Raw genomic sequence first — 23,451 nt, 5'->3', positions numbered from 1 at the left:
AGTGTCCTACTTTTGAGCCATGAGCTGCCCAGGGCAAAAGGACAGAAAAGATATTTTACCCCTTCTCAAGGAGTAAAAAAATAAATTAAAAATGCTCCACACTGCATTGGAAGTTTAATTGGAAATCCTATTTACAAATATATACAAAAGGCTTTCGGGTAAAAGGAACACATTCACAAATTAGGCTCAGTTCTTCACCTGGGCCTATCAGGCCAAAACCTTCCAGAGCCTCAACCCTACTCATCCTCAGGCCCAAGAGCAGCCAAACTGCACCCTGCTCCCCCTGCCCCCCACCACTCCGGGCCACACTAGACTCAGGCCAGATGCAGGCTTCAACAGGCCCAGTGGCATAGGTGCTAGCAAAGGCCAGGAAAAGACTTCTCCCCCACAAGCCATAAAGGTAAGGCATGCACACATCCCAAGATGGAGAGAAGAGAGAGCACCTTGGCTGTACACTCCCTTAAATAGAGAAATACAGGAAAATGGAATAGAATAACAGATGACAATATCCTGGGATGAACTGCTTGTCCCCCTGGGGCTCTCTAACATTTGGAGGACTATTCTTTTTGGTTATATCAATTCTTGATTTTCCTGAACCCACTACATGAATGCATTCTTCAATTGATGGTATACTTCCTGAAAAGCGATGGTTTTCTAAATAAAAACCAAAACCAACCAACCAAACGAAAAAACCCCAAACAAACAAACAAAAAAACCCCACCAAAACCTCTAGGTTTACCATGCACTAATTTTTTAAGCCCTGAGTTATGTTAATAAAACATGAATTCCTGGGCATTTTTCAGTCACTGCCCCAAGGGAACATCTAATTTAGATAACAACCTATAAATACAAGGGAAAAATATAAGAAGAATGACTTCTGGAGGGGAAAAAAAATAAAGGAGAAAAACATATTTAAAGCTGCTGTTTGGCTCAAGGCTTTCAATGATTCAAACAGCTTAATTCCCTTGACAAATAATCTACAGATAAAATTATTTGCTAGGCTGATTCCAGTTTAATTTATGACTGTACCAGAACAGAATTTTATGCAGGTCAGCAAAATATATTCAAAATGAAAGGTGTTCGTGGTGAATATTTACCTAAACAGCATATCCTTACCTTTGTTGTCCTGCAGTGTAAAATTGTGGTTATTTGCTGCCTCTGCTGTTAAACTGAAGTAGAACTGGTGGCCATTTGGTGGGTCATCTTTATCAACTGCACTGATTTTCTGGATAACCTGTTTTGATATATTGGGGCTTTATTAATTGGAATGGTAAGAAGCACAAATACATGCACATTATACAATCTCTCTATTTTTCTAATCTCCTAAGTGTGTACAGACACTATGAGAACTAAAACATGACTCAACTGGTTATTTCCCTACACCAACTGTATTGGCCAAAAGCAAGGATTTGCTGGGCCTCTGAGAAAGCTATGCCCTGTCATTCACCAGAGGTGGAGTATAAATTGCATAGCAGTGGAAGAAGCGTATCTTCTGGACATATATTACCAGTGGCTGCAAAGTTTTAAACCTTCTCAAGGAGATGATTATGCTTTTGAACACTTTAACTCAGGTATCCATTTCTGATATAATGAAAAAAATCCCAAACACATAAGTATTTTCTATGATTTCTTTTTCATTGTTATCATTATTTTCTCAAGTTTTCTAAGATTATGTGAATCCTTCTAAAGAAAGGGTCACCATTTCTTAAAATCCATAAAGAATGACTAATCAAAGCTAGCAGTTCTGATTAGATCACAGGGAAAACACATATGTACAGGGAAAACAGGGAAAACAAACATACATAGCCTGTATGTTCTGTGTTTCTCATGAACACAAACTTAGAATCACAGTGTTTTCTGTTAAGGATTTAAATTATGCTGTGATTTTGACATTTGCAATAAGCAACATCTGTCACAGGAAGGACAATATTCTGGGAGAAGGCACAAAAGTGCACAGTCTTCCAGGGAATACGTAGGATCTATGTGGGTGAAACACATGCTAGAATTCTGGGACAGAGCAGACACAAGGAGAAAAAAATAAATATATATATAATTTTTGAAACTTGATGAAGTAAACGGGTAAAGTGCAAAAGACAGACAATAAGGATAAACAATTCCACAGGCTTTTAGTTGAGCCTAGGAGTAACTGGAAGACATCTGGGGAGTTACAAACTCTGGGGAATATGGTAGTAATACTTCTCCCTTGTGAAACTGTAGCCATACAGCCTATCCTTCCTAAGTGAAATAGAAGTGTGTACTCATTTTAGGAATGATAATCCTTTAGTTTCAGAATAACCACTGTGATATGATTTCCCAAATCCCTGTAAAATTAGGAAGAAGTGTCCATTCTTAATAGTATTCAAAATTAGATGAGTTTAGCAAAATATGCCAGTTTGCAATTGTTCATCCTGCAGAAGAGATGCTTCAATATTCACAGGGGGGCTGTAAAAAAAAGAGATGTCGAGCAACTTTATAGTAGGGTATGTTGTGATAGAATGAGGATAATGGCTTTAAACTAAAGGAGGGGAGATTTAGACTAAATAGAAGGAAAATATTTTTTACACTGAGGGTAGTGAAACCCTGGCCCAGGTTTGCCCAGAGATGTGGTAGGTGCCCCATCCCAAGAAATATTCCAGGTCAGGTTGGACAGGGCTCTGAACAACATCTAGTTGAAGATGTCCCTGCTCCCTGAAGTAGGGTTGGACTAGATGACCTTTAAATGTCCCTTCCAACCAAAAACATTCTGTGATTCTATGATTCTATCAATAAGAAAGAGATTTTAACAATATCTTCACAAGTAATTTTTACACCCAAGTTGTTCAAAGGTATAATGAAGATGTGGTTTGATTAATATTTGTTCATGCTGCACATCAAAGCATCAGTTTTACTACTGTAAGATGATTATATTTTATCTTAAAGCTGATAGGCTTTCATAAGGAGTGAAAGCCTATCTGATAAAGGCAAACATTCAAAAATCTCTCAAGCCATACCTGACCGGGTTGAGCATTTTCACAGACAGTTGTCTCATACTCCATGGCAAACTCAGGGGCATTGTCATTGATGTCAAGGATGGTAATGGCTACATAGCCTCTCCCAACCTGTGCTGGATTCTCTGTACAAAAAGAAGCCAACATAACAATCAAGAAGAGCTTCTTTCTTTGGGTCAGTGCATTTTTCATTTGCATTCTTCTTTTTGCATACATGTGTCAAATCACTTGCAGTACCCTCCTAGAAAGGCAAGGAAAGCCCTTGGCTTGATCTTCTGAACCTAGCGGAAACAATGTTTATATGTTTCAGCCACTTCAACTAAACTAAGATTTTACTCTCAGGGATAACCTGAAAATCTAACTCACTAATCACAGCACTGCATCACATTGTATGGAAGGATAAGAGCAAGCAGATGTAAATCCATCTCCAGGGGGTACAGCTGACAACAATATTCATATTGAGAACAATATGGTTATTGTAGGTTCATTTTTAATTTTTTTTTTTTTTTAATTCAAATTGGTCAGGTCACAAAGAAGTTAAAAAAAAAAATAATTCCATCAGCTATGTATAGCAGAAAAAAAAAAATAAGGAGGAAGCTCTATGCCCAGACAAATCCCAAAGCTTTTAAAGTGCACACACAAGTATTGCAACCCTCTCATTACATGTGGAACACCTTAATATTGATTCATATGCTTAAACTGATGCACATCTCTAGCTAAAAATTGAATCTATTCAGGGTTCAATGTCATCAATTCATCTCAAGCAGTAGATATGTTCATAGTCAGCACAAAGGACATCAGTGTGTGCAAAACTTGCTTTGCTAGTAACAGTTCTGTTTTGGACCACGGGAAAGAGAGATTGTATTTGTGGCTTTTTTTTTTTTTTTTTTACAGCAAGAGGTGATATTAGTGAAAGAGCAAGGCAGAATGAAAAACCTTCAAATATGTTTCCTTTTATAGGATATTGCAACCATATTTTAGTAAATCTTACAACTAGCTATTGTATCCAAATGTAAATGACAAAAAAGTGTGGGGTTTTGGTGGCTTTTTTATTGTTGTTGTTTTTTATTAATATACATGTGAAATGCCAGAGGAATAACAAATCTTGACACCAACTTTTTCATCTACTGACCTAAGATTATTGAAAACCAGGGAGGCTACGAACATAAATTAAAGTATTGTGAAGTGCTACTTGTGTGCCTAGACTCTCACTTGTGTCAGCTATGTCCCTTGGCTATCTTGTCAGATTTGTTACAACCCAGGAAATGTTTTGGTTTCCATGCTGGCCTCCTAGGTTGAAACTCTACTCCTGAGAATATGAGATAAATTCATTCAGACATTAAATGATGAATGTGAGCTTTCAGGTTAAACATTAAATTAACCTCACTGAAAGTGAGAAGTAAGGATTTTTAAAATAGCAAGCCAGAGAACAGATAACTCTTATTATCACATCCCAACAGAGTAATAGTAAGGATGGAGTTGGATGAAATAAATTCTTCAAATATAAAGGCAAAAATATCTATTTTTTTCCACAGAGTAGATTCAAAGCTGAACAAGTTTAGGTTTAAACTTGCATTAACAGAATTCTTTTTGTATGTGCTTAATGGGTTCAATTCAGCAACACTTTCCATCTTACACCAGAAAAGATAACAAGTACAAAATATCCTCTACAGTCAGGAAACTGAAACCACACAAGCATTCTCATCCCCTTTCCTTCATACCTTTTAAGATTTGTGTGGCTGACCAACAGCAATCAGCTCTAAGTGAGTGCCATCAGCCTAACTGCTTTCCTCTATACTCCATATCAGTTTTCCGCTAATGATACTTGGTCGGAGACTGCTGACTTAACATATTTCGTCTTCCTTTGTATTTGTTTTTCAGAAGTCAAAAGACTGCATAAAGTATGAGGCAAAGGAAAGGACAAATACTTAATCTGTAGTATATCTTTGTTTTTTATCACATAGGTAAGAAGTTATTTTTATCTGCCATGATTTGAAATTGTCATTGTTTCTTTTAACACAGATGATCACAACCATGCCTGAAGTTTTACACATAGACAGACAATAAGATCTTTAAATTGTTACTTACGACTCTCCATAGCCAAAACTGTGATGTTATGAACGGCATTAGTTTCCCTGTCCAAAGATTTGGCAGTTGTAATGACTCCACTGTTGGCATCAATATTGAAATACCTCTCCAAGTCTGTGTTTCGATCTATTGAGTACCTAGGTGAAGGATGGAAGAAAACGTTTGATTTATGTTTAATTAGAGCTTGCAAAAATACTCCATTGATTTCTTATTAGAATCATAGAATAGCTTAGGTTGGAAGGGACCTTAGAGATCATCTACTCCAACCTCTCCACCATGGGCAGAAACATTTCTCAAATAGATTCAGCTGTTCAAGGCCTCATCCAATCTCACATTGAACACCCCTAGGGAGAAGTCATCTGCAACCTCCTTGGGTAGCCTGTTCCACAATCTCAACAGTCTAAACCTACTCAGCTTAAAACCATTCCTCCTTGTCCTATTGCTGGACACCTTTATGAAAACTCCCTCTTCAGCTTTTCTGTAGGATCCCTTCAGGTACTGGAAGGCAGCTATAAGGTCCTTTGGAGTGTTTCCACTGTTTCCCCATTTTGAGCTTTGTTTTGTCCTGTTTCTCTGGGGTGTTTATTGAAGCAAAGCCATATGCAAAGGTGAAAGAGTTACAGAGCAACAGGTGCTGATGGATGGGCTCCATTCTCTCAGTATCCTCTTAAGTGAGTTCATCCTCTCTCTTTTCTTTCTTCCTCTAGTGTAAGGGGAATTTTCATTTATTCATGGAATAGCAACACAGGGTGGAAGTTCATTCCATGACTGCACCAGTCAGATGATGCTCCCATGGGGACTGGCAGTCAAAGCACAGAGCTTTCTATCAGGGGCAGAAGAGCCCCTGACTCATCCAGGGCTGCAGGGGCAGGGGAAAAAAAAAGAAGTATGATGCAGAGTAGGTCAAGAGATTGCATGTCACCACTGTCAGCTCCTGATGTTTTACTGTCATTAGACAAACACAGATTCGTGCCCTTGACTCTTTGGCTTAATGTATACTTTATCTCTAAATTGTTTCAGGAAGAGGAAATAAGCTCTTAACCAAACAGAAAATAGCATAAGGGAAAAGGTCAGAATGCCTGTGGGTGTCTTGCTTGCAACCCTTTTAGAAGAAGGGGACAGTTGATTAGGCAGATTTAGATTTATAAGTGGAAATTTCTTGACATTTGATCTAATATTGGGCCATATTCTTGCACTCTCCTTTAGATCAAATATATGTACTCCACAGTACTTCTCACGATGAATTAAAATGCCCAAATAATACCAAATGTAATCATTGAAATTACTATCACACCGATAATTTGTTAGATTGTTGATATAGCAGTAAATAAATCCTTTTGGACAACATGGAAAGGAAGAACTATGGAAGAGAGTTAAAAAATGGAACTTCTAGATACAATGATCTTCTGACCCTATTTGTTCTGTGCTGTAATATATCAGCTTCTACTTTGTTATATCGCAGTATTTTGATCTATTCCTCTTGGCTGCAAAATCTTAGAGCAGATTCTTGTTACATAATTAGTTTTGATTGTTTTTTTTTTACTGTATTATGGCACACTGGGAGAAGAAAAAGGGTAGCAACAACAACAGTAACAGCAGTTTTCATGGATTAAGGTTTTCTCTTCCCTCTTCCCCCAGCCCCCTCCCCCATTATATGTTAACTGTAGTTAATTTCTTACTTTATTTGATACCAACATATATTTGGTCAGCAGTGCTCCTCAGCTGTTCTATGGCTGGCAAGTCCCCCCATGAGACAACGACTGTCACCTCTGTTATGTAGTCAGCCTTGGCAGGCCCTGTAGCTAGGATTCAACCTCCTGCTAGCACATATACTTCCCAATTATTAACACCATCACTATACAATTTGAAGAGCCAGAGATCTTTCTTTAAAGAAAAATATAAGAAAGGAAAAAAGAGAAGGAAGACAAAGGGAGAGGTCTGAAAGACAGAAAAAGAGTAAATAAATTCAAGAAAGAAAGAGGGAGAGATGGAGGGAGGCAGGCAGGAAGACAGGAAGGAAGGAAGGAATTATGAAGGAAGGAATAGGAAGGAAGGAATTTGAAAGGAAGGGAGGAAGGGGAGAGGTAAAGCAAACAACTTACATAAATTGGACAACAGACTCTTATGAAACAAGAATAAAAATCATATTTATGAGTAGGAAACAAGGACTTTCTCTTAACTTCTTTGCAAATGTTACATCCATATTCAAATTCTAAAAAAAAATAAATATTATTTTAAATACTTTAAATCCCTTAATTCCTTGCAGTCTTTAATACTAGAAAATCTTTGAGCTGCAGGAGTTTTAAATCCTTTATTTAAGCTACTTCAAACATCAATAGTTCTCTGGCCCATAAAAGATAACCCCTTATTTTTAAAATATTTATTACTTCTTCCCTTCCACACCAAGTATTGTCAAGGTTTTAATTATGTCTAGTCTTGTAATTTCAACATTTTATTAATTGTAACAAAACTAATTTTTAATCAATATCACTACAGTCTTATGTTTGGAATTTGGAATGCTTATGTATAGGTTAATAATTTAAACTTCTTAAATAGATCATGAAAAGTATTATATATTAATCCTCCTTAACACATTCCAATTTTAGGTGAATCTGGCTCTGATGTCTATCATAGCAGATGCAGGACAGCTTCAAATTATATGATGTGTCAGTCCCACCGACAATGTACATAGTAGGCTCACAAGCATTCAGCTAAACTCTCACTATTTTTCTTTTTTACTCTCTCAATTCCCCGGCTTTGAAAAAGAAGAAATCTCTAGGATGTTAGTTCAGCAGGTGATAAAACTATTTTTCATGTTGGAATTGTAAAACTTAAACAGATCAAGGCAAATAAAGTCATCCTTATGTTTATACAGGAGTCAAAAGCATTCTGAGCATAAACTGCATTTATGGAACTGGATTTATTTCTACTTTACATGATTCTGCTAAACCAGATATCATACACCAGATGCTAACAGCAGTGCCAGAAATACTGCTACAGGAAAGAAAGAGCTCAGCAATGATAAATTTCACAAGTAAATCCATGCCAACTATCCATCCAGGACTTGATTATACCTGATACGAATCAGGTATATTTTAAATAAGTTGCAAATATAAAAAGAAAGAAAGAGAGAGAACATTTATGTCACCTCTAGGAGTGAAACATATGTTTTATTTCTACATCTTAAGATTGCTGCTTTGGAAATGGCAGAGCTAGATTAGATTAGATTGTGCAAATCTCAGACAGTGGATGTCTGCAGGTGTCACATGCCAGCCACAGGGCTCACCATAAAAGTGAATGTTTTCAGCAAATTTTATTCAATTCTTTGTTACAATAATTGCATCACATTATCACCAAGGTTGGAAGAGACCTCAAAGATCACCGAGTCCAACCTGTCACCACAGACTTCATGACTAGACCATGGCACCAAGTGCCATGTCCAATCCCCTCTTGAACACCTCCAGGGACGGTGACTCCACCACCTCTCTGGGCAGCCCATTCCAATGACGAATGACTCACTCCGTGAAGAACTTTCTCCTCACCTCCAGCCTAAACTTCCCCTGCCACAGCTTGAGACTGTGTCCCCTTCTTCTGGTGCTGGTTGCCTGGGAGAAGAGACCAACCCCTTCCTGTCTACAACCCCCCTTCAGGTAGTTGTAGAGGGCAATGAGGTCACCTCTAAGCCTCCTCTTCTCCAGGCTAAACAATCCCAGCTCCCTCAGCCTCTCCTCATAGGGCTTGTGCTCAAGGCCTCTCCCCAGCCTTGTTACCCTTCTCTGGACACGTTCAAGTGTCTCAATGTCCTTCCTAAACTGAAGGGCCCAAAACTGGACACAGTACTCAAGGTGTGGCCTAACCAATGCAGAGTACAGGGGCAGAATGACTTCCCTGCTCCTGCTGGCCACACTAATCCGAATGCAGGCCAGGATGCCATTGGCCTTCTTGGACACCTGGACACACTGCTGGCCCATGTTTAGGCGGCTGTCAATCAGCACCCCCAGGTCCCTCTCTGTTTAGGAGCTCTCCAGCCACTCCGACCCCAGCCTGTAGCTCTGCATGGGGTTGCCGTGGCCAAAGTGCAGCACCTGGCACTTGGACTTGTTGAATGCCATCCCGTTGGACACCGCCCATCTGACCAGTCAGTCAAGGTCCCTCTACAGAGCCCTTCCATCCTCATATTGACCAACATCTGCTCCCAACTTGGTGTCGTCTGCAAATTTGCTGATGACTGTCTCAATCCCCTCATCCAGATCATCAATGAAGTTATTAAATATTGAATGAAGATATTAAATATTCATAAAATAAAGTTTTTTTCGGTCTTGAGAAGGCTCAGGGGAGACCCTATTACCATGGACCAGTACATATAGGGTGGCTACCAGGATGATGGAGACTCCCTTTTTAGGAGGAATCACACAGAAAAGACAAGGGGTGATGGGGACAAGTTATTGCTGGAGATATTCCCATTGGAATCCAAAAGAAAATTTTTCTCCATGAGAACTATTGGTCATTGAAATGGTCTCCCAAGGGAAGCAGTGGATTCCCCCACATTGGTAAGCCTCAGCTTGACAGGGTGCTGGGCCATCTCATTTCAACCACACAATCACCAAGACAGGTTGCATCAGATGATCGTTGGGGTCCCTTCCAATGTGACAGTCTATGATGATGAAAATTCATTCTCATAGCATGAAAGTAAAGATAGAACATCACCACAAAAGTTGACATTGAAACAAGTTCTGTGAGGTTCTTTTCTATATATGCCCTAAATGAACAATAATAACAAATGAAACTTAGCAATAATTTTTAATTGTGTGTGTTACTCCTCCTGCAGATCAGTTCACAAAACTCCTGAGCCATAAATACTACCCTCTAGATGTTTTCCTGTTCCTTTGACAATCAATATTACTATGCTGCATAAGAAAAGTAACAAGTATCTCATTACTGTTTTAACTTAGGTGGTAAGTGTTTGCCCTTGAGCTTTGACCTTAGATACAAGCAAAGGTAAAATAGATTCTTGATGATTTTTTATGGTTTCTTTATGATCCTAGATGTCAGATTGTGAGAGATATGGAGTTTCATCACACATGGAAAACATAGAAAGAGGGCTTTCACAGTTTTCACATTTCTAGCATTCATCTCTCTTCATATCTGAATGGAAGATATTTAGTTTCGGCAGACTTTACAAAAGCCAGAAAATTATTGCCTTTAACCATAATGTCTAGGACAGGACCTGCCTTATCCTATCCATTTCTCTCACATAAAGGATTTTTTCAAATATTTTTTGTATATTGAGACCTCTGGTCTGGTTTATCATGCAAGAGTCTATGTGCTATTACATCCCTGTAGAGAGTGAACAAAGAATATGGATCATTATGCATACAGACACTTTATATATATATATTTGTTCTTTGGTCCTGATTGGTTTAAGAGACCGTAATTTGTTACAGATGATAGTAGACTCTTCCTAAACTTAGAGATAAATAAATATGTATAATATATTGAAGATTATTTTTACTTATGGAATCCTGAACTTGTATTTTCTCTTATTTGTTTTACTGATTTTTATTTATTTATGTATTTATTTTCTAAAGGTTCTGTAGTTCAGGAATATTAAAGTCTGAGTCTCCCTCTACAAGGGAAAAAAAGGCAAACTAAATCTTTTCGCAAGGAACTAGTGATAGAACAAGAAGGAATGGCCTCAGGCTGAACCAAGCAGAGGATTAGGCCTGAAAGTGTTGTCAGGCATTGGAACAAGCTGCTGAGGGAGGTGGTTGAGTCTGCATCCCTGAATGTGTTTAAAAGCCATGTACATGTGGTGCTTGAGACTATGGCTTAGTGGTGGATTTGGTAGAGCTAATAGTTGGACTTGATGATCTTTTCCAACTTAGATGATTCTATGATTCTAATTGCATCCAGTGTAACCAAATACCCTCCCACAATAAAATAAACAACTTCAATATGGAAGTTAAATAAACAAACAACTAAGACACAATTACCTAACAGGACTATTTGAGGCATCTGGATCATGAGCTGCTACAGTTCCAATGATTGTGCCAACCTTTGCTGCTTCAGACACCACCATGGAATACAATCGTGAAGTAAACACAGGTGGTTCATCAACATCTTCTACAATTATCTTCACTGTTGTCATATCACTGAAGGGCCCCAGGCTCAGGAAGCGAGGGTCAACGTGCATGTTAGCTGCTTCTATCCTCAGGGTATAGCTTGTCTTAGCTTCAAAATCCAGCTCCTATAGAGGTAATGTTATTTAGAAATTTTATTATGCAGTAATGCTGTTGTAAAAATGTTTCACTTGCAACTGTCAGTAAGTACAAAATAAACTTTGCCATTTGTATCCAACTAGCACTTTTGATTGGCAGAACAGAGTTGATGGGTCTTTTTTTTTTTTTAGCTTAAAACACTGTTTGCAGTCTCTCATTAGTGAATACTCCCCAATGAATCTAAGAGTGAAAACAGTTGTACCCTCTCAATGGAACAAGAACACTTTGAATTAATAGCAAAACTTTCTCTAACTTCTATGAGGATCAAACTGTCTCTTTTTAGTTCATCATTGTGAACAAATTTTTTTTTATGCTTTATTCATATTTTATTTGAGGTAATGTCAGATACAATATGCCAGACTACCCAGATATAAGAGCTTGATACAGTATTGGTTATTGAATATACCTCATTCAGAAAACTGTGAGAAGTTTTATGGTTTGGGTGGTTTTTTTTTTTTCCATATAATTGAGATTGACAATTCAATTATTACTCCAAGTTTCTGTAGAAAATGTGGCAGTTTAAATACATTGCTTATATGGAAATATTTCATATTGAAGTGCAGTGTAGAGATTGCTCTAATTCATTTCACTTAGTAAACAAAATGCACATTATTGTTTTTCACTTTAATTTTTTTCTCTAATTTTCTTTGACAGAAGTGCAGCTTCCTTTCAATTAGCATTGAAAGCTACCCCCCACACATAATAAGTCATCAGTGATCTGGAGGACTGTCTACTAAAGAAAAATATTTTGGATGCAAAAAGAAAAATCTGATCTCACAGGCAATTATTGAACAAAATCACCATGCTAATGTTAGCTACATTTACCTTCTATCTGTAGTCTTTCAGCTCACACCAAATGCCCAGCAATTCCAAGGTTAAGCATTAAGAACACCATTAAGATCCAAACATTTCTGATAGTGCATTCTGGTTACTCAACTGTTTTTGCAAACTATAATTCCAAGTGTATAAAACAGATTTAAAAAGGTTTTCCAAAGTTCTGAGTACATCATAGAGATGTGAGATGTGCTTGCAGCTGATGACAGCATCTGCAAAATATTCCTGTACTGGCTCAGAGGAGCAACAGAGGTGAAACACACATCTGTTGACCTACAAATGCAAGGGTCTAAGTTCTCCATCTAGTTACAGTAGGATAAGTCCCAAATGAGCATCTTAAAGTCAGTGATTATGCTGACATTACAATACAGCTGTAAACACTCTGGATATAAAAATGAAAAATGAATTGCAACACATCGTGCTCAGAAAGGCACTGAACTTCTATAAACTCTATGTGGCAGCACAAGACTTCTCCAGATAGGAAGATGTGATCCTTATGTTATACAAGGGCTTACTTTTTGCACTGAATCAGAGCTGCCCTATCCATAGCTCTCCCAAAACAGGCCATAAAAGAAAAACAGTCTGGATACTGATTATTATACTGCATACAGTTTGTCAGTATTTGTACTAATGCATCTTTTAATACTTTTTACTGAAGCATCTTTAATAATTTATAATTTTCTTTTTGTTTTTGTATTTAAAGTACAATATGTGTGCTATGAAACAAATGCAGTGTTAGGATGATGAAAAATGTCTCAGAAATTATATTGTATGCTGACAACAGTTAAGCAACAAATGTGACTAGATGAGCAGCAAGGTAAGAAGGCAAACACACACATAAATATCTTAACACTTTCCATTTTCCCGCAAAAGCATCATATTAATTATGGAAATAGTAACCTCAATATTGTCAAAGAAAAAAGACTGAGATTTGTTAAACTAAAAAGACAAAATCAAACAACAAAAAACCAAACCACAGCAAACAAACAAAACCCAGGCCAAAACAAGGGATTAGCAAATAGAGTATTTTCAGTCAGAATATACAAAAATAAGTAGCAGCAAAAGGAAGGCTAATTCAGTCAGAATAATTCATGATAGCTGTTGAAACTGGACTATTTGAGATTATAGCAATACTTAGTCAAACACATGGAAATATATTGTGAGACTGTAGGTAAAACAGCTTCTTATGATGTACTAATATGAACACTACAGTCATCCTAAGAAAAAAAGTTATGAAAACTTGGATTTGAGAAGGTGCACAATATATGTAGGCACATTACATCCATTTTAATTTGAATAGATTTGAATAGAAGCACAATAATTAAAAAATCTTGCTTAATATGTTTTTAAGATATCCCCCCATTTCTGCACTGCCTAAAGATGGCTAAATTAGAACTTTAATAAATGAAATCATATTTTCCATGTGAATGTTTGCGACAAAGGCTGGCACATGCTTTGAAATCATCATATTTCATCCTTGTAATATAGAAAGAGATTGTTCTTTATTTGACTGGATTACAGGAGTGTTAGACTAGTAGGGAATACACAAACCCCACTTTCATTAGAAAGACATTTCCTCGTAGAGAAGGATTGTAGAGCTAAAGATGATGTAGATGTGTATTCTGAACAGTTCTCATTACTAAGAATGGGTTTTGCCTCCTGTAACAGCCATGAACATCTGAGAAAATCACCATATGGTGCTTGCTGTGAGTGTAACAAAATTCTTCTAGGGAAGAAATCAGCTGGTCTTCTTGTGAATGCCTGATTTTCATGAGTCAATACTAAGGGATTCTCAATAACATTTGCTTTCAGAAAGAAGAATCCTGCCCTAGACTTCTCTCAGGTATTTTCTGGTACCCAATGCTGCTTATAGTTTCCTAAAGCTATAAAGGTCATTGGAAATTAAATTAATAGAAATCTAATGTATTTACACATGCAGTGGGGAGCAGTTGGTGTTTAGAAGAGGGTAGGTATGGATTAGCAAAGGAATTTGAGAACATCATGTGGTATTGAGTTATTTGTAGAAGAGTCTGTATCCTGTGGGGTGTTACAATGTCTACAAAAGGTTCAGTCATCATCCTTGGTCCATTCTTATGAGCTAAACATCTTCAGACCCTATGGTGAATACACAAGTACCAGGTTTTGAGGCAAAATATAATCTGAGAAAATTAACTAAATCTTTAAAATATGATTAGTATGCAAGATTTCTTGACCTGGTGGAAATGTTTCAACAATTTGTAGGTAATATAATGAAGACATTGCGTACTACGGAAGCTAATGAAAGACTGAAAATAAGATTTCCATTATTTGTTTCTTCTCATCTAATTATCACTGATGTCTTTTATACAGAGAACATTATTCAACAGGCCTTCAGATCATACCTTCATTATTTCCTGCTATAACAAATGTACTTGATTCCAATAATGGCATACCAAGACAACAGACTACAAATCACTATATCAGCGCTGAAGGTTAAATGGACAATGTCCAGTCAATATCAAACCTTCAGTACAGTGAATAGAGCTTGACAGCTCCATTAATATCTGTGCATTAGTATTATCTGATTAGATCCTGTGCAGGATTCATTCATCTTTTTCTCATCTGGCAGTTTGTGGGGTCTTTCTTCTTTTTTCTTTTAAGGGGTAAGAATTTTAACCTGTCTGAAGGAAATTACAGAACAAGCCATCTATATTACAGAAGGTTGATATGTAATTATCCTTCACAGGTAGACCATTTTTGCAAAGTTCATTTTCTATTATATGGTAACTTAGTAATAATGTGCTTTTCACAGGTGAAAATCTCATTTTTTTAAGCCCAGTTGAGACTTTATATTGAAAACTGCAGTACATCAAACAAATGCACATTATCTCTCTAAGGAACTGTGGAAGTCTCAAGCCTTACATTGTAAACTCCAGTATAGAATTGAAAGAAAATTTTCTATGTGAAAAGAAATTTAAAAGCAGCAAAATGTTAACGGTAATAGAAAGATAGCTTTTCACTCAAAAGCTTATGCACCCACCCCCCACCCCCCATTTTTATAATTGCCAGTACTACTCTTAGAACAAACTCAGGACTCAGAATAATCTCTTAGCAGTTAATTTCTCTGAGAAAGTATTTTGCAGCACTATTTTCACAGTCTTCCCATCTAATATTCACATTAGTTGGTGATGTTTGTGATAGAGCTGTGTATTGGAGGGGTAAAAAGAAGGTAAAATTATGAAGAACTCTACCATGGGAAACCTTAATACTTGTCACTTGCTACTGCAAGACACAACAGCCAACTCTCTGTAGAGTCTTAGGGCTTTATTTTCACACTTAGATCCACTGAAATCCTTCCATAGACTTTCAAGTGGCTTGAATCAGATCTTATAACCTACCAAAAAGTCACATATTTATGCATATCATAAAATTATATCTTACAGCCCTTTTTATTACTAAATTACCATTACTACTTGAAGCATCAAATATTTGACAAAGGTGTAGGTGGATACAGATCATTTATCAGGTTTTTATCTTAAGATGTTTTACTACTAAGCCATTATTATCACTGAAGTCTAGCTATAGCCTGGAACTTTGTGAATAATGTGAAATCTGTACTTCTAGGATGCCTTTTTCAGTATACAGTTTTTAGCCATGAACAGTGTGGTCTTGTGTAGGTATTTGCATAGAAAATGACGCCAAGTTTCCATTCATGTATTCTGTGAAGAGTTGACATGAATTCAATTTGAAGTTCTATACATGCAGGTTTGCATGGACACTTCAGAATTTGTTGTATTAAATAATTGAGTCATCATTCCCTTCCATAAACATTTCTTCAATTCTAAGGTTGCCACTGCAGAGATAAGCCCAACACATTTTTAAAAACTTCAGTCTATTCACTAAAATTACACTTTTCTTCCAACCACCCTCAGCACTGTGAAATGTAGCTATGCAAATGATGTAAGTCCTTACTAGGAGAGCATTGATAGCAGAATGTAAATTACAAATGACACCATAGAAAGGAATTGATCTTACTTGGCAGAGGAAGAACTGAGTCACAGAGTGAACCAGGATAAACTTGTCAAGTACTTGTAAGAAATATAAATGAGAAAAAGGAGATCATAGGCCTAGTCACTGGGCTGGGGAAGCACAAGGGGCTAGTGGCTGGACCCAAGGGATGGTATGGTGGATGTTAGTCTCTTTTCCCAAGTTATGTGATAGGACAAGAGACAACAGCCTCATAAGTAGGTGCTTATGGACATGGTTTAGTTGTGGACTTGCAGTGTCAGGTTAATATTTGGACTTGAAGATCTTAAGGGACTTTTCCAACCGAAATAATTCTCTGTGTCTAAAATATCACAAGTACATGAAAAACCTTATAGCAACAAAGACTTTACAGTGGTAGAGCATGCATGCTCCTTAGCTGTGGCGCATGAGGTAGTACAATCCCAGCCCTTACTCTTTGGAAGGATAAAGGCCACGTGGATGGTAGCCCAGAGAAAGAGTTCCTCCCTGCTCTGATTCTGTATGGTCAAAGGAGTTACTATAAGAGTATCAGGCTATTGCAGAATGTAACCTTGAAATGAGGTTTGGTTTAGTAGCTGCTATATACTGACTTTAGGCACTAGACACCAACAGCACAAGCAATTTCAGGATCTTGCAATCCCCAGTCCTGTCATAGTTATAAAAACTATGAGCAGAAGTACTGTTACTCTTTGAGAAATAGCACTGTTCTTAAACTGCTTAGAGAAAATACATCCTGAATAAACCATGCAAACCAAAGAGATATCAGGGTTTAGCAATGCAGAAGAGATATACATAAGGGAAGAATACACCCTGTATTTTGATGAATACCACTGAGTAAAATTATGTGGGATTTTTTCCTGCTGACTCTTGATGTTTTGAAGTTTAGGGTCATAAGGTGCAATGAAGAAAAATGTTCATTTGTGCAGAGAAATACCCCAAAAGAAATTAAAAATTCAACACAGCAAATCCCATTCACCAATTTTGCCAGCTCTCAAACCAATCTATGTTTTAGTCAAGTCCATTATACACAGGTAATCTTAAAAAAAAAAACAAACAGAGGCGTGCAACACTTTTCATTTTCTAATATGATTCTTAACTTCTTTTTAAAAAGTAAATTATTTATTTACCCCCTTTTTTTTTTTTTAATCATCCTTAGACATCTTTCAAATTCCATCCACTTGGAGCATACAAAAAATATCCTTCTTTACTCACTGAATTCTTAAACCTCTCTTCTTTCATTTTATTTTTACAAAACCTTTTTTTCTTTCTTCTTTTTCTTTTTCTTTTTTTTTTTTTTTTCCCCTCCACTTGATGCTCTTTGCATGTTACCAAAAATGCCTTGGGTCTTTGCAAGGAAATCAATTTATCAAATGGTCTCAAAACAGAATGTAAAATTCTCAGTCTGTGTGTGGAGCACAAATAATCAGGTTGCAAACCTTCTGTATTAACACCCAGCACAGGAATGAATGGAGCAGTGCTCTCAGCTGCTCAGAGATCCTGGTGTTGATTTTCATGCCTAGCCTGCTGATTTGTATGTATGATTGCAGCTGAAGTATGCAAAGCTAAAGCATGCATTTGCATTTAGAACCAAAGCATGCCTTTTCAAAAGTCTTTGCCTTGGCATTTTACTGTTTGATGTGTATACAGACATGTCATCTGAGCATATAAATACAAATGAGTTTAAAAAGATGGGCATGCATTTGAAGGCTGAACCGTTTCTCAGTGCCTCAGATGATTTCAGGGGCTTGAAAACAAGAAAGCTAATTGCACTCAGAGGTGTACAGAAGGTCATGTGAACAGATAGTAAAATATGTAGGCAGAAGGGTCATTAAGAATTGGAACAGGCTTAGAGAAGTGGTGGACTCATTGTCCCTGGAGGTATGTAAAAGATGTGTACACATGGTGATGAGGGACATGGTTTAGTGATGGATTTGGCAGTACTGTGTTAACAGGTGGACTCAATGATCTTAAAGATCTTTTCCAACATAAAATATTCTATGATTACGGGCTACAGACTCAATTTCTTCTCTTATTCCTTACCAACAAGCACATATGCAGGTACAACCACTGCCCAGCTCCACATTGATCTGGCAGGTAAGGTTCAGTGGTTGAAACATTTAACCTGCATACACAGGTCATTGCTAGTCTTCTATGCACTTTTTCTCTAGAGAACCACAAGGTGTACATGCCTGTTAGCCACTGTACTTGAGCTCTTTGCTTACTTTCTTCCCTCCTAGACAAAGTTCTCTGCAGATTGGTAAGGAGGGTCTCTCAGCTCTGGGCAAGTCAAGTTCCCTGGAGTCTGAATGGAGAGCTAAGGACATCGAGAGGATATTTCCACTGCTGAAACTTCTACCACTCCTCTGGACGTGTCCCAATGTTTCACCACTGTCACTGGAAAGAATTTCTTCCTTATATCTAGTCTGAGATCAGTACAACTCCCTAGATAAAGTGATTACAGAAATAGTAAATGAAAATTGTGTGGTCTACTGTGCAACACTGGAATCAGGATATCCCAATAACAAACACAATGACTACAAGAGCATATTAAAAATTAAAATTAACTTATCATTCCTCAAATTAGATCACTGAAGCCCCTGACTGACCCATTATTGCTCACCATGACACTGATAAATGCTCACCTTCCAGGACAGGCATATTTCCACCAGATCTTTGCACAGAAAACTTAATGAGCCACATTGAATTTGGCTGCTGAATAAAGAGACAACTAACTTTTCATTGCCTGTGTTTCAAACCTGCTAAGCAGGAATTAGTACAGTTTTCAAGAAGCCATAGAGGGATGCTTCTTGCCTTGAAAAAAGATGATTCACATTACACATATTAAAGCCTGATCTTTCAAGGGAGCTGAACATCCTCTATTTGTTGCAACATCTATGTATGCTTACCAGCTCTCAGCAGGTGTTCACAGCATCACAGAATTAGCTTTGCAAAATCACACATTAAATTCTTTCAAAGGATAAATGTTACTGAAGCTTTATGTTGCTTTAGAAAGGAATTGATGCATCAGAAAAGGGAGAAAAAACCCCAAACCAAAATAAACAAAAAACCCCAAACAAAAACAACAACAAAAAAAATCCAAACAAAAAAGAACCAAACCAAACCAAACCCCAACTCCAAAACTTCACAACTGGTAGGTAAAGTTCACAGAGATTAAAGAATGCAGGGGTGTGTGTGTGTGTGTGTGTGTGTGTGTGTGTGTGTGTGTGTGTGTGTGTAAATCTTCTAGGGAATCACATTAACCACAAACACAGCATTTTGTTCGGGGACATACTTACACATAATCTAAACTGCTAAATCGGTATATGGAAGTGCTTAGCAGAGTTAGGGCCATAGATCCAGTATTGTCATTGCCAAGCATTCACACATTAAGAGTGCGAATTTTTATGAGATGCTTCTGTCTAAGGTGTTAGAGGTTTTTTTCCCTGTCCTCAAAATTTAAATTTTCTTGCAAAATATTTCAGAACACTTTTAGTTTGTAAAAGAATACTCTTTGAAATGTGTTGCAGCAAAGTAAGAAAGCCCACTTTTAATATTTTTCTATCAATGTGATTTTTTTCAGTTGTAATATATCAATTTTCTAAGTGCACATATTTAAAACCAAGAAGAAAACAAGTCTTTAAATATGTTCATTTTTTTCAAATAATATTTTTTATAATATACTACATTATAAAGCAAATATTCTTACTCATACATAATTTTAACATGAACCAAAGACAATTAGTAGATTTTGTATTCCAGGTTTACATTTTTACAGTAAGGTATATTTTCATATTTTAAGGACAGATGAGACTAAATTTTGTCTTTCTGTCCAAACATCTGAATGCAGGAGCTTTAAAAAGACCCTCATCAAAATATTACAGCTATTACCATAAAAACCCAAACCATCAGAAATTTTAGTCTCAGTCACTTAAAAGCTGGAAATCACACAACCACATACTGAAGTCAAGATGAAATATACCAGTGGGCACTTTTACAGCTGATAAGGGTCTTAGAAACAGAAGCTTTTACTCTCATTACCTGTCCTTATCTTGCACAGATCCAAACTGAATTAATGAGAAAAATCTGGCTTACCTTCTGAATTGTTATGATTCCCTCTTGTGTGTCTTTGTCAACAGAAATTTTGAATACTCCCAGACCGTCGCCATCCACAATCTTATATTCCATTTCAGCGTTAGGCCCCATATCTGCATCTGCAGCTTTTATTCTGGCCACCACAGAAGCCACGGGCAAAGACTCTGGGACATTATACTGATATGACCCTGGGAAATTTAAAAATCTGATGAGTTAAACCTTCTGGGACTGAAGGTCTTCCTAACATATACCTATAAATAATGCCCTTGACTATTTACTAAGGTTACTAGAATATAATCAATTTAAAGTGCAATAGCCCTTTATTTTCTAGATTTTCTATGTGATGGACTCTTCTTTAAATATTGTGGGCATAATTTCTTCCTAGGATAAGAGAAATACAAGGCAAAAATATAAAACCAATTCAAAACTTAAGTGCAAATCATGAGGTGGATGTGATGGACTCTTCTTTAAGTACTATGGGCATAATCTCTTCCTAGGACAAGAGAAATACAAGGCAATGATGCAAAAGCAATTTAAAATATAAGTACAAATCATGAGGTGGATGCATGCTACAGAGTTCCAATGCAGAAAATACTTCATTTTGTTTTCCAATAAAGATGAAAAAAACAATAAGCAAGTGAAATATGGTGCATGTAATTTCTAATTCTTTTATAGCTGTGTCCCTTGATTAGGCAGCTTTCAATCTGACTATGACTAGAAACTGATATATATATACTCATTTCTTTAACAGTAAGCGCACCATCTGCATTCTTGAAAATTCCAGCTTATTCATTCAAGTAGAGAATGATATATCTGCTGTCAAAAGGGTATCTGAGTGCAGTCTGTAGCCAATAACACCCTCACCTTCAAAAATAACTTCAGTTAATCTATTATTATTTCAAGCAGTTGGTGGCTTGAAATAACAGGAAATCTGTTATGTACAAATGTATTTTTTATCTTATTGGAGGTGAGGCTGGAGTGGTTGTGAATATTTCTTCGTATTATTCTTATTCTACTTCAAAAAGATTTTTAATTTTTTTTTTAAGAAAAAAACAACCAACCAACCAAAAACCACACCCCAGACAGAATGCTATTAATGAACTGAGCTCTTCAGGTTTCAGCATACAGCTGTGTACTCCTTTCTTCACTTAAGGTAGGAACCACCTTGGCTGAAGAAAATAAATAGAGGTAAGATGACTTTCAAGCTCTTCTACTCTTCTAAGATTAACTCCTTAGGAAACTGTATGCACAAGAGAAATCCTGCCAATTTCAAAGGAATATAAAGGATTAAGAGTGAAGTTAAAGAAATGAAGTTCAGTTGGTAAATTGGACATCTATTAAGGTATATCTCTTTATTTTGGTTGGTTGGTTTCTTTTATTCATAGAAAGGAAGTAAAATACATTACAAATACACCTGCTGTACTTAATTTCATTTCAGATGGTCTGAAACACATTGCATAAAGAAAAAAGATGCTTCCAAAGTATTACTACTGCTATGAATTGTAGATTGGTCTGGTTTGGAAGGGACCTCTGAAGGTCATCCAGTCCAACCCCCTCAGCAGTCAGCAGGAGCATCTTCAAGTAGACTGTGAGGCCCAGAGCCCTGTCAAGCCTCACTTTTAATATCTCCAATGATGGGACCCCAATCACCTCCCTAAGCAACCTGTTGCAGACTCTCACTCCCCTCATGGTAAAGAATCTGTTCGTAACATCCAAAGAACCAATTCCTAAAATCCAAGAACCTATTGCTAGTATCCATGAGGATGATATCTTTCTGTCAATGATTCTCAAAGTACTTAACTTCAAAGCTGAGCAGTTTGCCTTTCTGTTTATAAATGGCATGACTTGCAAAGAAAATGTTTAGAAATAATACTGCAATCCATATTTTTACAGAAGAACTTACTCCGAGGAAAGCGGGGTGGGTTGTCATTGACATCCGTCAGCGTGACAGTTACAGATGTAGTCCCTGATAATCCGCCATTCTGCCCAACCATGTCCTTTGCTTGAATAACTAGTAGGTATTGGTCCTTGGCTTCTCTATCCATATTTGGAAGAGCAGTCTTAATAACACCTGTAATAACATGAGATATGTCAGTGGTTGCACAAGAAAATACATTATCATGAGAGCTGAACTTGCCTTTCAAAGCTAGCAGCAGATCAACAATTGCCACAACAAAGAATTAATTTCAACATTAATATGACTGGGTTTGATTTGGAGTTGAATTGACGTACTAGTTCAGTGCCTAGCAGAGGCCTAGCTTAGGACCTGACCAGGAGGACCAATTCTGATTACCTTGGTGCATTTTGTACTAGATTTACTTTTAAAAATATTATTTCTATTGACTTCTTGTTCTGTGTGGTTTTATTTACTTCTTTGGGGTAAAATACATTCTGTCTTCCAACCAGAGCTGTTCCAGATCAAAACCAGGATAGAGACAGTCATAGAATCATAGAATTGTTAGGGTTGGAAGGGACTTCAAGGATCATCTAGTTCCAAACCCCTGCCATGGGCAGGGACACCTCATGCTAGATCAGGTTGCTCAGAGCCATATCCAGCATGGCCTCAAAAACCTCCAGGGATGGGGCTTCTACTACCTCCCTAGGCAACCTGTTCCAGTGTCTCACCAAAACCCACCACTTTTTATTTAGTAGGAGATCTTTTGAGTAATGCCATCCATGACTGGTTTTTTCCAAATACCTTCTCTCTGAATTGCAGACTTCATAATGTCTTGGATAATGCTCTCTTCCCTAGAAGATATCATCATCTGTGTTTGATTTCCCTTTCTCTTTTAGTTGGGAAGAACAGAATATTCTGCATTCATCTTTGAGATTCAAAGGTCAAGATTCCTTTCACAATGTTTTGAATTGTCATTTATCATACTGATTCTTACTAATATTGATATTATGCTACACTCCATGTATACACAAAATTACCAACAATTTGTAGCTAACTCATTTGACACGAAAACGAGAAGGAAGCTCCATGTTTCATCCTTTCACTTCTGTTGATATAGATCAGAAATAAATATGCCTTCTTGAAATGTGATGACTTTATGAATATTTCATGCTCAGTGCACAGTAAAGCCTCTAACTCTGATTTCCAGAGAGGCAGTCGTTTACTCCAGCAGCACTTAGTGTCAGCAGCAAAGGAAACATAAACAAACTAA

General features: G+C 37.1%; 1 protein-coding gene across 1 annotated transcript in view; it reads right to left on the bottom strand.

Annotated features, from left to right (window-relative positions):
• Positions 1-23,451, bottom strand: part of CDH7 (cadherin 7) — an 88,576-nt gene that overhangs the window by 13,556 nt on the left and 51,569 nt on the right. The window contains exons 5-10 of the mRNA XM_009909900.2: positions 22,188-22,355; positions 20,285-20,472; positions 11,069-11,322; positions 5,076-5,212; positions 2,991-3,112; positions 1,117-1,234 (exon numbers count right to left, since the gene is read on the bottom strand). Coding sequence (XP_009908202.2) covers positions 1,117-1,234; positions 2,991-3,112; positions 5,076-5,212; positions 11,069-11,322; positions 20,285-20,472; positions 22,188-22,355 — 987 coding nt within the window. The remainder of the gene's footprint in view (positions 1-1,116; positions 1,235-2,990; positions 3,113-5,075; positions 5,213-11,068; positions 11,323-20,284; positions 20,473-22,187; positions 22,356-23,451) is intronic.

This window comes from Dryobates pubescens, chromosome 9 (assembly GCF_014839835.1).
Source record: "Dryobates pubescens isolate bDryPub1 chromosome 9, bDryPub1.pri, whole genome shotgun sequence".
In the NCBI taxonomy this organism is placed as follows: Eukaryota; Metazoa; Chordata; class Aves; order Piciformes; family Picidae; genus Dryobates; species Dryobates pubescens.
Note: the sequence above shows the minus strand (reverse complement) of the source record. Positions and strands in the feature narration are given on the sequence as shown.